General features: G+C 38.5%; 1 protein-coding gene across 2 annotated transcripts in view; it reads right to left on the bottom strand.

Moving 5' to 3' along the window:
• Positions 1 to 13836, bottom strand: part of DYNC2I1 (dynein 2 intermediate chain 1) — a 41594-nt gene that overhangs the window by 20468 nt on the left and 7290 nt on the right. Inside the window, exons 4-11 of one of the 2 annotated variants that reach the window (XM_007667850.3) lie at positions 13091 to 13251; positions 12218 to 12526; positions 10341 to 10399; positions 8987 to 9044; positions 6083 to 6148; positions 1885 to 1962; positions 1089 to 1290; positions 20 to 122 (exon numbers count right to left, since the gene is read on the bottom strand). In XM_007667850.3, the coding sequence (XP_007666040.1) occupies positions 20 to 122; positions 1089 to 1290; positions 1885 to 1962; positions 6083 to 6148; positions 8987 to 9044; positions 10341 to 10399; positions 12218 to 12526; positions 13091 to 13251 (1036 nt within the window). The remainder of the gene's footprint in view (positions 1 to 19; positions 123 to 1088; positions 1291 to 1884; positions 1963 to 6082; positions 6149 to 8986; positions 9045 to 10340; positions 10400 to 12217; positions 12527 to 13090; positions 13252 to 13836) is intronic. The other variant, XM_029078206.1, reaches the window with a different exon arrangement.

The raw sequence follows: 13836 nt of genomic DNA, 5'->3' as shown, positions 1-13836 counted from the left end.
ATTTATTAATGACACTTACTTTTGTTTAAGGGCCAGATTTCGACTAACTTGCCGCTCTTTAGCTGTTACAAAATCCATGAGTATTCCGCAAAGAGAGCCTCTGGAAGGAGAATCTTTTCCTTCTAGATAACAGAAGACAACATTTTTAGTAAAAAAACCCAAAAAACTTCTGAAAAAAAAGATGAGACCTAGAAACAAATGAGATTATTCGTGGCACATTGTGCAATCATATCCATGACATTTTAAAAACAGGGCTTTAATTCAATAATGCCAGGACTGGAAACGGAACTGAATCTTAAGTGCTTCAGCTGAGCTTCAATGGGAAATCAATAGGAATTCTGAGTTAAGAAATTTCCTTTTGACTCATAGGAAAGCCTAGAGCAGTTTCCAGCAATTTAGGGATGTGATAATGTTGAAATTTGCTCAATAGAATAATGCTCTGCATCCTGCCAGGGGGACAGCATCTGGATTCATTCATTCGATCATATTTATTGAGTGCTTCCTGTGCGCAGAGCACTGTACTAAGCGCTTGGGAGAGTACAATATAACAATAAACAGACACATTCCCTGCCCACAACGGACTTACAGTCTAGAGGGGGATACTGGATGGCACTGGGCAGGAGAGATTCAGGGCCCACAGCTCTTGACAGTTAGTTCCCAGCAGGTACCACTATCTTCAATACCACCAAGGTGTTTTGCCCCAACCCCACCCCCACGGGATTTCTCTGGGGGATCCCATCCTCTTCACCATTGCCTCTCCTGGTCTTCCAGCTGTCAGGGCTCTCCAGGGCTCCTTTGAGTAACAGAAGGAAAGGAAGGAAAGCAAGCGAGTACCATTCAGGAGACAACCTCGGTTCTCCCCCAAACCGAGTAAATGCCAACAGGATTGACCAGTGACTATGACACCTGATGAGCCCAGAGGACATGGCAGCATCATAAAGCTAAAGTGTTCTTTCAACACTGAATGTAGCTTCGTGGGCAAGGAATGAAATACTGATCGGGACAGCATCCATCATTAGGTCCTTTTTGCCCAAATAGTTTGTAGTTTGAGACACACCTTTGGAAGTGTTTTGGTTCCTGCTACATACCCATTCTTGGTTCCCTTTCAGGTTCAGTTTGAACTTGTTTCAAAGGTAGGGCATGAATAATCCTTTGGTTTTCTGCATTAATAGCTCTTTGAATTTCCTCTATTTCTATTTTTTTGGCCAAGGGAATGTCTTCTTTTTTTTCTTTACTCTCTTCTTCTTCCTCCTCATCGTCATCAAAATCATCAAAATCTTCTTCGTAGTCCTTCAAGAATATAAAATAGTTGTAAAAAAAAAAACTAACTGTTATGGATCCACCCTAGTCCAGAAGGTCCCAGGGACCCTGAAGCCACTCTGGATTATGGGGGTAGGCTGGAGTGGCCAGTGACTCAAAATTACAATGTCTAGATACTGCAGCTGACTGGCATGAGGCTAACCAGACCAGGGACGGGAGTTTCCTGTTGAGGAGTGGCACGTTGGAAAACCTCCTGAATTTCTGATCATTTGACACTCTAAACAGAAGACACTTAAGATACTTGGGCTAATATCTGTCATAAGGAGAACAATTTTCAAGGTGATAAATGAGTATTTTGAGTGTATATACACAAATGACTTTGGAAACAGTACATTTGCATATGGTTTTCATTTTATGACCAATTTAGCCATTTCATGTCTTCAGTTTAAGTCAAAAGAACAGCAAGGAGTTGGGAAGTAATAACTGTTTCCAAATAGTTGCCAAAGAAGAACTAAAGACAAGAATAAGGTATGAAAAGCAGATATGGAATTCTTCTTATTCAATATCATTCTATTATTCAAAAATAAGCAGAAGCCAAGAATAATCATCTGATTTTGCACATACTTCAAAATCATCTTCATAATTTTCATCAAAATCATCATTAGCACCATTTTCGGAATTGATATCTTCCTTTTCCATATCCTTCGGAAGTAAGCATAACAATTGATTAAATGCAAAAAAGGAGATTGATAATATATATCTGAAAACGGCAAACATGGTTCCATCAAAAGGTTTCTGGAGAATCTAATTAAATCCTCTGCTTTAGCAAAAGCAATTCAAATTTCATTTAGAAAAAATACATTTCATTTACTGTAATTCTGCCTTATTTGATGTTGAGTAAGGCATTCAAAATGATACTAGTAAGAGTGCTCAAGAAATTGGATGAAGGTCTCATAGCCTTGTGGAACACAATCCCCCAGTTTGATCTATACACCACTCTACCTACTTTCCCCCTAGTAAAATAGTTATTTCTCTGGTGGAAATGTCAGCTATTAGCATGTACTAAAAGGAAATACTAATAATAGTATTGTTATGCACTTACTATATGTCAAGCACTGTTCTAAACACTAGGGTAGATAAAATCTACCCCAGACAGAAAAGATCTCACTGAAGAAATCAGAGAATATCAAATTCAAATTAGAACTTGAAAAGGAACTTATATAAATTGAATATGACTAAATTTTGAATTTGGAAAGATCCTGTGGTTCACCCACTAAGTCTTAGGTGACAGACAGCAACTGACTATAAAAAAAAAAAGGCAGTCATCTAGAATGCCCCACAGTGTAATTGGTCAAAATCAACTGGGAGTAAATTCTACTTTAAATGTATAATAACTTCAGATTGATAAGAAAAATTTTATTACATTTCCTTTCGTGTTTTGCTAATCATTAATGACTTATCTGACAAGAATGTCCTGGTTACAAAACAGGCTGGTTTACTATCAGGAAAGGTCAACTCAATGTGAAAAATTCAATAAATCAGATCCACATTTTGGGACTAAAGAGAGTATTATGTGAGTGAGCTTGCTTATTTGTAAGCATGCTTCTGTTGTAAAAAGGGAGAAAACAGGTCTCTGATTATATGGCTCTCTTTCCGCTTATGTAAATTTCTATTTAGTGGGTAACCTTGTTTAAACTGACCTTTCCAGTGGGCCTGTGTGTAGGGAAACACAGTAAAATACACTACCCTGTCTGTGAGCGGCTGGATGCCTGAGGGCCTTACAGAATTCCATCCAGCCAAGCCTTACCACTGGATTCCTTGCTTTTATTTTTTTTAAATGGTATCTTTAAGTGCTTACTATATGCCAGGCACTGTTCTAAGCGCTGGTTACATGCCAATCGGATTACAGTGAGCACTGCACGAAGGACTCTGGGAGAACACAATTCAAATTTCAAGATTCAGGGTGCTGGGGTATTCGACCCACAAAACAGAGACTTAGGAAAGGGCTGGCAGCCTAGTTGAAAGGGAAGCTGTCTCAGCAGCTCCTGCTAATTACGATGACGGAATGGGAGGTTGCTGATACCAGAGAGGAGATCCTAAGGAGGATCCAGGAGGAGGAGGAAGAGGAGAGTGGAGGAGGAGGAGGAGAAGGAGGAAGGGTTGTGTTTACTAAGTATCTGTGTGCCAGAGCGCTGAATTAAGGAATAGAAAAGAATAATGTGGGTGGGAATTAGGCACAATGCCTGGCCCTCAGGGGGTTTCCAAACTAAAAATAAAAAGGGGAGAGAGGGAAATGGCAAAAGACTCATAAGGAAAGATGAAACAAAGCACTAACATTAAAAAAAACACAAAGCTCTCTAAGATGACTGTGGCCAGAGGTGAAGAACTTCAGGCTCCTAGTAGCTCAGAGGTCATCTTTCCTTAGTTGTGGTCTCCCAAGGAATCTCATGCATTTCTTTGTGTGCATATAAAATCAAAACTTGACATTTACTCTAAAATTAGAGTCAGGAGGGAAGCCAGCTTTAATATGGAAATAGAGTTTTTGCTCACACCCTATCCTTATCATAGTCTCTAGGAGTAAAGACAGTATCATTTTCTGCTTCCTTTAAGAGTTTTCCTGAAGTAAAACAGTTAAGGTTATGAAACACGGCCTGGTGTTTACCTGATTATTTGAGTACGTTAGTTTAATCAAGCATATGCTACTACAGAAATGTTTAGCACACCAGAATGGAGCCAAGGAAGTCTGTACCACTGCCTCTTTTCTTTTTAAGCAGAGGGAATTCTTTCTTTTTAATTAATCAGTAACTTAAGACTTTATAAATACAATACTTCCATTTATTATTTTATTAATTTTTTAATCTTTCCGATCTCTGGCATGCACCATCGAGTCTCTCAGAGGATTCTCAGGCAGCTAGAGTTACGAAGGGTAGGCCAAGAAGAAAAGGCACAACTATGCAGGTTGCTGGGTAAATATAAAAATCATCTCAATTGACCTTCTGGAGTATCATAAGTAAATATGAAATTTTGGTTTCAAAACCTTTAATCTTATTACCTGAAAAACCCTTAGAGGGTAACTGCACTTCTTCACTTGGGTTACTTTGCAAGCCAACTTAAATGTCAGTGAGCTTGACCCTTCCTCCCGCAAGTGCTAAGGGGACAGCCAAGGAAAGCTAAGAGTCAGGTGTCCTGGGTTCTAAAGCCCAGTTCTGCCACTAGCCTGCTGTTTGGCCTTGGGCAAGTCACTTGCCCTCTTTTGACTTCAGTTTTCTCATCTAAAAAATGGAACTAATAACACTTGCTCTCCCTCCCTCTTAGATTGCCCTCTCTGGGACACGGACTGATTATCTTTCTTTTTTTAAAATGCTATTTGTTAAGCCTTAACTGTGTTTCAAGCACTGTTCTAAGTGCTGGGGTAGATACAAGCTAATCAAGTCGGACACAGTCCATGTCCCAAATGGGGCTCACAGTCTTAATTCCCATTTTACTGATGAAGTAGCTGAGGCCCAGAGACATGAAGAGACACAGCAAACAAGTGGGGGAGCTGGGATTAGAACCCAGGTCCTTCAGACTCTCAAGCTGTGCTCTATCCGTTAGGTCATTCTGCTTCTCATTTTATCTGCATCTTAGCTGCTCATGTGCATCTATTTCAGCGCTTGGCCCCTAGTAACTGCTTAATTCCATAATTATTATTACTATATGCTTTCCTTTCCTGTTCATAACAGCAGGTGACACACAGCACCTTCCAAAGTGGTACCCAGGGGCAGCAAGGGAACCGTTACAGTGGACACTGCTGATTTTCCACCACCAACTCACTGGCAACCGGAAGAGCTAAGTTAGGCAGTGATAGAGCCAGCAGCAGATCAGAGAGCTGCTAACTTAGATGGAAATTCTCCACATGAAGCAGGCATATACTAGGGGAGCTAGGGGTATCGCCAATACCCTGAACAGACAAACCAACCAAAGAAGCTTCACTCAGATTATGCCTTGAGCACTAAACTGTAAAACATTTGTGGCACCTTAAACCATTATGCTGAGGTGGCCTGCCTCCAGAACCTGTCTTGTAAGAGGAGGACACTACTGAACTGGGGGCTATGAGCAAAGAGAGTACACTTTGGGGTAATGCAACTCTTCTATTAAATGGAGGACCACTCCCCAGATTACGTGCTTCTCAAAATGCAAAGCCCTTTACACATTTCCTCTCTATGAAGTTCACACAAAAATGTCAGTTCCTGACAAAAGGGGCTTTAGTTCTGGGAGAAGTGTGCAGTGATGATGATGATGACAATAACAATAATCATCATCCTAATAATAACAATAGTGTTTAAGCGCTTACTACATGTCAATAACCATACTAAGCGCTGGGGTAGATACAAGATAGTCAGGTCCCACATGGGGCTCACAATCTAAGTAGGAGGAGAACAGGTATTGAATCCTCATTTTGCAAATGAGGGAATTGAGGCCCAGAGAAGTGTAGTGACTTGCCCAAAGTCACACAGCAGGTATGTGGCAGAGCTGAGATTAGAACCCAGGTCCTCTGACTCCCAAGCCCATGCTCTTACCAGTAGGCCACGCTGCTTCTCAATTTTATTACATTTCCACCTTCATTCAATGTTTCAAATTGCTCTTAGGAATATCAAGTGTTTTCAATCTGGTAAAACTGTAAGTTTCACAGTATCTAAAAATCATTTTCAGTATTCTTAAAAAAGGAAGATTTTATATTAAGCCTCATTTTAAAAAGCCCTTGAATTTCATTCTGGACATATGTTTTTGAAAGATATTTTTCAGGAATGAAAACATCGTGAATAAATAGGCATTTCCTTACATCAGCTTCATCACTGGCTGGCTTCTGGGCAGATGTCCATACTGACATGTGATCTTCTTGGCTGGGCTAATGTAATGGAACATAAAGAAATTGCAAGATGGATTTGAATGTCAAAAACTGGAAGCCATTAATTTAGACTTAACTATGAGAAAACTAAGTTTCTCATAATTCTCATAAAATTTCTCATAAAATCTCTGCCAGAAGGCACAATCTAAACCAATGCAAGTGTTTGAAACCAATCTAACACTAAATGTACCATTTCTGAACATTAAAAACAAGATGCTTTCCTGCAAACATACACTCATGGAAATACTATTTAAATGTGGATATGGAAGGAGATTGCAAAGAAGCTTTAGAACCTGTCACGTTACCGAAGCTCAGGAAAATCCAACTAATTATAAGCATAGTGGAAAAAGCCCAGGCTTGGGAGTCAGAGGTCGTGGGTTCTAATCCCGGCTCCGCCACTTATCAGCTGTGTGACTTTGGGCAAGTCACTTAACTTCTCTGGGCCTCAGTTACCTCATCTGTAAAATGGGGAACAAGACAGAGCCCCAAGTGGGATGACCTGATAACCTTGTATCTATCCCAGTGCTTAGAAGAGTGCTTGGCATATAGTAAGCACTTAACAACTGCCAGTATTATTATCATTATTCAGTCAATAATGGGAAGCAGCATGGACTAATGAAAAGAGACCACGCCTGAGAGTTCAAGGACCTCGGTTCTAATCCTGGTTCGGTCGACTGCTTGCTGTGTGACCTTGGGCAAGTCTCTTAATTTCTCTGGGTCTCAGTTTCCTCACTTGGAAGATGGGGATTCAATCCCTGTTCTCACAGACTGGAAGCCCCAGGTGAAACAGGGATGGTGTTCACAAGGATGACCTTGTATCTACCCCAGGGCTTAGAACTGTGCTTGAAACACAGTAAGTGCTTCACAAATAACATCACTATTGCTTTCAGAAAGTAAACTGATTACTCATGAACTCTTTCTTCATAGAAAGGCATGGTTTAATAAATTAGATTTTCCTGGATACTTAATGTTAACCTGGTGGTCAGGCAACTTTAATTCAGGAATAGTTTCCTCCCAGGAAGTATTTGATTCACCCTTGCGGGTCACGGGTACAGGTAATAACATGAATTGTAAGGGAGAAAACGTGAAAGCCAGTTAGTGAAAAGTTTTTCAAAATTCACAAAAAAAAATTTTATTTGATGGCTGCATTCAAACAGTCAACTCCAGATTATCAAAGAGTGCATTATCCATGGCTGCATATATGATTCTTTTAAAAGCTCTCATCACCTTTATATACAGAATTTTACAAGGGAAAAATAAGCATAATAATAATGATAAGAAGAATTGTGGTATTTACTAAGTGCTTACTATGTGTCAAGCACTGTACTAAGCGCTGGGGTAGACACAGTGTAATCAATTCAGAGACAGTCCCCGCCCTAAGCAGGAGGGAGAACAGGCACTGAATCCCCATCTTACAGATGAGAAAACTGAGGCACAGATGAGTTATGTGATTGGCCTGAGGTCAGACAGCAGGGAAATAGTGGAGCTAGGATTAGAATCCAGGTCCTTTGACTCCCAAGGCCATGCTCTATCCACTATGCCACACTGTTTTCACACTGCTTGTTGTCTTCTAGGCTCTTTTTCCATCAGAACTGGAGCACAGTAAACAGAACTTGGGGGCAGTGAGGATCTGGGATTGCTGAAAGGGGTAGAAGAGGAGCCACACTGGCTCAGAGCCCTATTGAACAGCTCAGTTCTCGTCCCCAATTTCTCCCAAAATTGGTGATGGTTTGTTTGGTTTGTTACCATTTAATGCCCTTAAATAGAAAGTTTATCCTAGATCGGTGAACAGTTACCTCCTAAATTAAATCCCTCTGAGAATATATTTTCAGTTTCCCTCAGTGAATAGTTTCAAGTCTGTTTGATACTTTAGCCTTTCCATATACGGCTAGGAAGAGTTACATCAGGGAGCTTATGATCCTGAAAAACAAGTTTTCGGTGGGAGTCATGTTTTCCCTAACAAAGTCTCCTAGCTTTTTGACAAAAATAATCACCTCCTGCACCTTTCAAAAACAAAACTGAATACTTTCTGAGTTTAAAATTCACTACTCTTCGGGAAAGCTGAATCTTAACCCCAGAATGATGAATTACTTCTTGCAGGAAAAACATACTATCACTTTAGTGGCATCTGGCCTTCCAGGAAATGCCTTCTCTCAAAGCAGGAAGAAAGGAGTAGAACAATAGCCAGAAAAGCACAATTGATAGTTACTGTCATTAATCGCACGAAGTCGTATTAAGATATGAAAATCAAAACATTGTTTCCATCATTATACAGTACATTCACAATATTACTAAGGATTTTAAATACCTTCAATTTTGTATAAGTGATTCTTCTTCCAAGCCTATATTGTTGTTACTTTGCTGTAAAACTGTACTGTTTCTTTTGACTCTATTATGTTGCTAATTCCCCTGTTTAGTTCGGTATCTTGATCTCCCCTCTCACCTTCCTTGGGCAACCCCTTGAGCAAATCCTCCCTCTGCCCTAAACTCCCTCCCTCTTCATACTTGACAGCTCATCCTCTCCCCATCATCAAACCCCTACTAAAATCCCATCTCCTCCAAGAAGCCTTCCCTGACTAACCTCTCGCTCCCTCACCCTTTAGGGCCTATACCCCTTAAGTACCATCACTCCACCTCAAGTCCTATGTACTTATGTACATAACCTTCTTTTCTGCTCCTTCCCCTATCTGTTTCTACTAGACCGTACACTTAAGGGCACAGCTCATGTCTACCAACTCTATTGTACTGTCCTCTCCCAAGTAGTTTAGTAAATACTCAGTAATTACCATTCATTAATAAAATCCATGAATTATAATATCCCAAAGTGAAATATTTTACCTTTTTTTTGGTATCTTTGTTTTCTTTTCCAATGGTTTTTATTGAATTCTGTATATTCCTAGAAACCAACAGAGATCATAATAAAAAAAAGAAGGTTGTTTTAAAAGCAAGATCATTCTACCTACCAAAAAACCCTCTACACATTTTGAAAAGGAGAAATGAAAATGTCCAAAGAGAAAGGTATCATAACCAAAGTGGTCAAGTGTTTTTTCTGCTCAACTAGAAAATGTATATTGAAATATTCCCACAACTTTAAATATTTCAACAAGCATTCAGGATAAGGAAATTAAAAATGGCAATATATGGATTAACATAAAAAGATACTTGCCCTTCTTCTTCTGAATAAATGAATTTGAACTCTCTCCTTAGGAAACTCTTATATAAACTCCTAAATATTATTCTGAGAAATCCTATCTCAATTCAAAGCTCATACAAAGTAACTCTTACCCAAAAATGTCTTAACAAACCAATGCATCAATTGAAAGTCCTGCTTCAAAACTGCTCTTCTTTTTAGACCTTTGCTGGCAAAGCCTAATTTCTGGAATGACCTTATTTCACACAATTATTTTCTGCATTTCCTTAGAAGCCATTTTTCCCATAGGGCTTGCTGTTTCAATAGTGCTTCTAAAAATAAGGGAATAAGTGGCTGGTTTTGGGCAGAGGTTTTAACTTTTTCTAAGGTTTCATAGAGTACATTTCCAGGGCAGTAAAATTACCTGAACCTCCTAAAAAGGGCCACTTACTTTCTTCCCATCAGCGGGAACACAACCAGTAGGTCGTTTCTGTAGCGATTCCCGCAAGTATATGTGCGCAAAATGATGTTGTAACAAACTGTTGCCTGCAGAACGATGACTCTCCAGAGCCTTCCAGTCGTGACAAGACCTTAGGCCAGGGGGTGGCGAGACCTTAGAGAAGAATTTCTCCTTAGCTGCTCTCAATCCCACTTTCTGCTCCAGCCAAACCTCTGACAATCAGATTGCCACCGGGCCTTGCCTTCAGTCCCTGGATAGTGTTTAGAAGTGGGGCGGGAGGGGTTACTACTAATAATAATGATAATAATGGCTTTTGTCAAGCACTGTTCTAAGCGTTGGGATTGGCTCAAGCTAATCAGGTTGGATACAGTTCCTGTCCCGCATGGGGCTCTTGGTCTTAATCCCCATTTTACAGACGAGATAACTGAGGCCCAGAGAAGTGAAGTGACTTGCCCAAATTCACACAGCAGACAAGTGGCGGAGCCGGGATTAAAACCCAAGTCCTTCTGACTCCCAAGCCCGTGCTCTATCCGCTAAGCCATGATGCTCTGTTTGTGAGCATCAATCTGTCAACTGTAGGTTAAAATGCTGATTTTGCATACCAGCTGTGTAATCCAGATTCTCTTTTTGAACTTGCTCCTTGATTTCTGTGATCATCCTGCTGATAAAAAAAAAAGAAAACCATGTATTGATTTATATTTCCATTACTGGTCAAACATCTCTGAATTCCAATTTAAAATAAATTGAAACAGCTTTTGCAGTGCACTATGAAATGGAGAGCCATCATGCCCAGAAAAATGTATAGGGGAAGCTGGTGAATAAAGATGTTAAAATGATGAATGTGTATTTTTTTGATGCTAAACATTCATAATCATCAATTCTGCGTGGGCAGTGTACTACTTACCAAGTAATAATGAGTTTGACTAGTTTTCTGATTCAAAATTGTTTTAAAATATACACAATAATTTTGCATATTTGTAATGAGATTGTTGAGGACCATTATAATAGAAAGGATGAATATTCCAGGTATATTTATTTGTCTTGCCAGGAATAAAACTGAAGACCCTTTTTTTCTTTCTATTTTAGTACTTCAATAATGTGACCTATCCATCTTAACTGAAATATGTAACAAGCTCATTGTTTTATTCTTGAAAAATGCTCCTTTTAAATGTTAAGAATGCTGATTATTACTTTCCAGATTAATTACAGGTCAACTTTTAACATGAATGAAAAAAATGGAAATTAACTGTTTGGCTGAAAGGGTGGGTAGGCAGGAAACCTAGATTTTAGTCCAGGTTCTAATCACAATTGAAACCCTAGGCAAGTCACTCCCTTTGCCTCAATTTCTCCCTCTGTTATAAGGAGGGGTGAAGTTAAACAAAATAATATCTACCAAAGCCCTATGAGTTGTTTTAAAGAAACTATAGGAATTTAAATAATTATTGTTAACATTACCATCAAATATTAATTACAAAGACCCTGAATCCTAACTCATTAAAAATAGCATGCCAAAGCTTGGGAAAATAGTTTGAGCTCTTTGAAAGAAATGCTAGCTTTTTTATTACCACCTTCATTATTGCTTTTCACAAACACAAAGCCTTGAAACTGCTCTGATTAAGAGCAGCTAAGGAGTTACTCTTCTCTAAAATCTTCCTACCCCCTGGACTATAATCTAGGTTTCCTGCCTACCCACCCTTTCAGCCAGACAGTTTATTTCCATGTTTTTTTCATTCATGTTAAAAGTTGACCTGTAATTAATCTGGAAAGTAACAATCAGCATTCTTAACATTTAAAGGGAGCATTTTCCAAGAATAAAACAATGAGCTTGTTACACATTTCAGTTAAGATGGATAGGTCACAGGTCACTCCCAGGTAATGACTATAAAAATTTCCGCCGAACAATTTGGAAATAAATATATTGAGATTAGAATAATTTCAACCAAATAGATTTCAGAATACTATAAACCTATGCCCCCTTTTTAAATTCCTTGCAGTCAATTACAATGTTCTATAAAATCAAAATGCCACCTCGTGTCTTGATTGGGATATTAAAATCATTTTCCTAGATCTTTAATTTCCTCTTTCCTACAATAAAAAAGTTTCTTTTAAAAGCTCTATTTAAGTCAGTCAGTAGGCTGTCTTCACTGCATGCCCTCTGTGTGAGGAGCACAGTACTAGGTAATGGATTTCTAGACATTTCTCATGAATACATTCAGAATCTAATGATACATAATGACTTCATATTTCTCCGCGTAGCAAGATTTATCACCCCTCAAAGTGAATATTGACTTCAGTCTTGCTTATGCCAATATTTAGTTTGGGGCAATAAATCTTGGCATTAACCTCAGCAGTCCAAGGCTGCTTATTAGATTTTATAAATAATATGATTTTTTTCCAAGCATGTTGGTCTCAGGTGGAATATAAAGGAATAATTGAACTTTGTGAGAGATTCCATTTCTAATATGGGAGGGAAAATAACCTTCAAATCCCCTTTCTTTGTGGGTTCTTCTCTCGCTTTTCTTTCTTTTTTTTCCATAGTGCTTCTTTGTCTATCATCACCAAAAGAAGGTCTTTCTTTTTGTTGTTTTTCTTTATGCTTCTCTTCACCATCTTTACCAGGCAATGAGCTACTTTTTTCTCTTGACAATCCTTCTCTTTTTTCCCTAAGGGCACTTTTTTCTTGATCCTTAGTTTCTCGAATTTGCTCTTTTTGTCTCTTGTGCCTCCTTTCTCGATCTTCATCTTTATTGAGCAAATATTTAACATGATTGTCTTTGCCATCAATAAACTGTAAAATCAAAACCAAAATGAAATATCTTGGAAAACGTATGATTTCAATTAAAACACAATAGTTCTTACTTCTAACCCTGGAAAATAAAAAGGAAATCATCTGCCTGCTTGGAAAATGAAAGTATTTCAAAAGATCTATTGAGCCTTCTAGCCCTAAGGGTGGGCTAGAAATTCTGTTATTCCTTGCAAGCATTTTGTCTACCTTTGTTTACATGACCTGATTTCCTTCAGTTTCTTTCGATGGCTACAGTAGTAGCTTTAAACTCACCATGAGCAGTAATGTCTTTATGTTAAGCTTTTGAATTTGAATTTGCGTAACAACCTTCTACAAACATTATTCCCTTAGTCATTTCAGAAACATAGTGCCCTTATCAAAAATAAATACAATTCTGGAATTTATTAAAAGAATAATATTCAAGATCTAAAAGTAGAAAATTTAACTTGAGGTTTCCTCCTAGGCTTTTTAACTACCCATTTGACAAAATTTACTAGAAAATCTTTTAGTTTACATTTTCCTCTACTTTGTGATTCTAAAATGTGAAATACATTTTGGATTTTTTACTTTTCTTTCTTGATGCCTCCTTTCTCTGTCTTCATCTTTTCTTTCTCGGTGCCTTTTATCTCTGTCATCTCTAGTTTCTTGATGTCGCCTTTCTCTGTCTTCATATCTTTTTTCTCCGCTTTCATAACTTCTCACTCTCTCTTTACCTCTTGTCTTATTTTCTACAATAATGAAAAACATTTTCTTACACTCGCAAGCCCAGATCACTCGAGAATGTTCTTGCAACATCTCATTACTGAGGACATTTATTATTAAATCATCTTCTGCACTGTGAAGGCTGAACATTTCTAGTCTTAGAATTCCTAGCGGGTGGGGATAGTGACAGGATCAATTATTTCAAAGAACAGAATGATTTTTAAAATATACTTTTTGTAAGACCTACATCCAATTTTCATTTGTTGTTGAGACAGCACCCTAGATGTCTAATGTTCAAAGACACCCATAAAAGGGTGCCTTCAGACTAACAGCTATAATTAACACCAAACAAATGATTAAAAAAGACTGCCTTCAGAAAAAAAACAGTTAAGTTAAAAGATGTTGTTCTAAAGGAATGAATTTTAGAAACTTTTGAGAAACTTTCAGTAGTTAGCAATTCCTTCAAGGTGATGCCCAGACTTTCAAAATGGTATTTGTTAAGCATTACTTAGTGCCAGACACTGTACTGAGCTCTGGGGTTACAGGTTAATCAGGTTGGACACAGTCCATATCCCAAATGGGGCACACGGTCTTAATCCCCGCTTTACAGA

The sequence above is a fragment of the Ornithorhynchus anatinus genome, chromosome 13 (genome assembly GCF_004115215.2).
Source record: "Ornithorhynchus anatinus isolate Pmale09 chromosome 13, mOrnAna1.pri.v4, whole genome shotgun sequence".
Lineage (NCBI taxonomy): Eukaryota > Metazoa > Chordata > Mammalia > Monotremata > Ornithorhynchidae > Ornithorhynchus > Ornithorhynchus anatinus.
The sequence above is the reverse complement of the archived record's forward strand: the minus strand, read 5'-3'. Positions and strand labels throughout refer to the sequence as shown.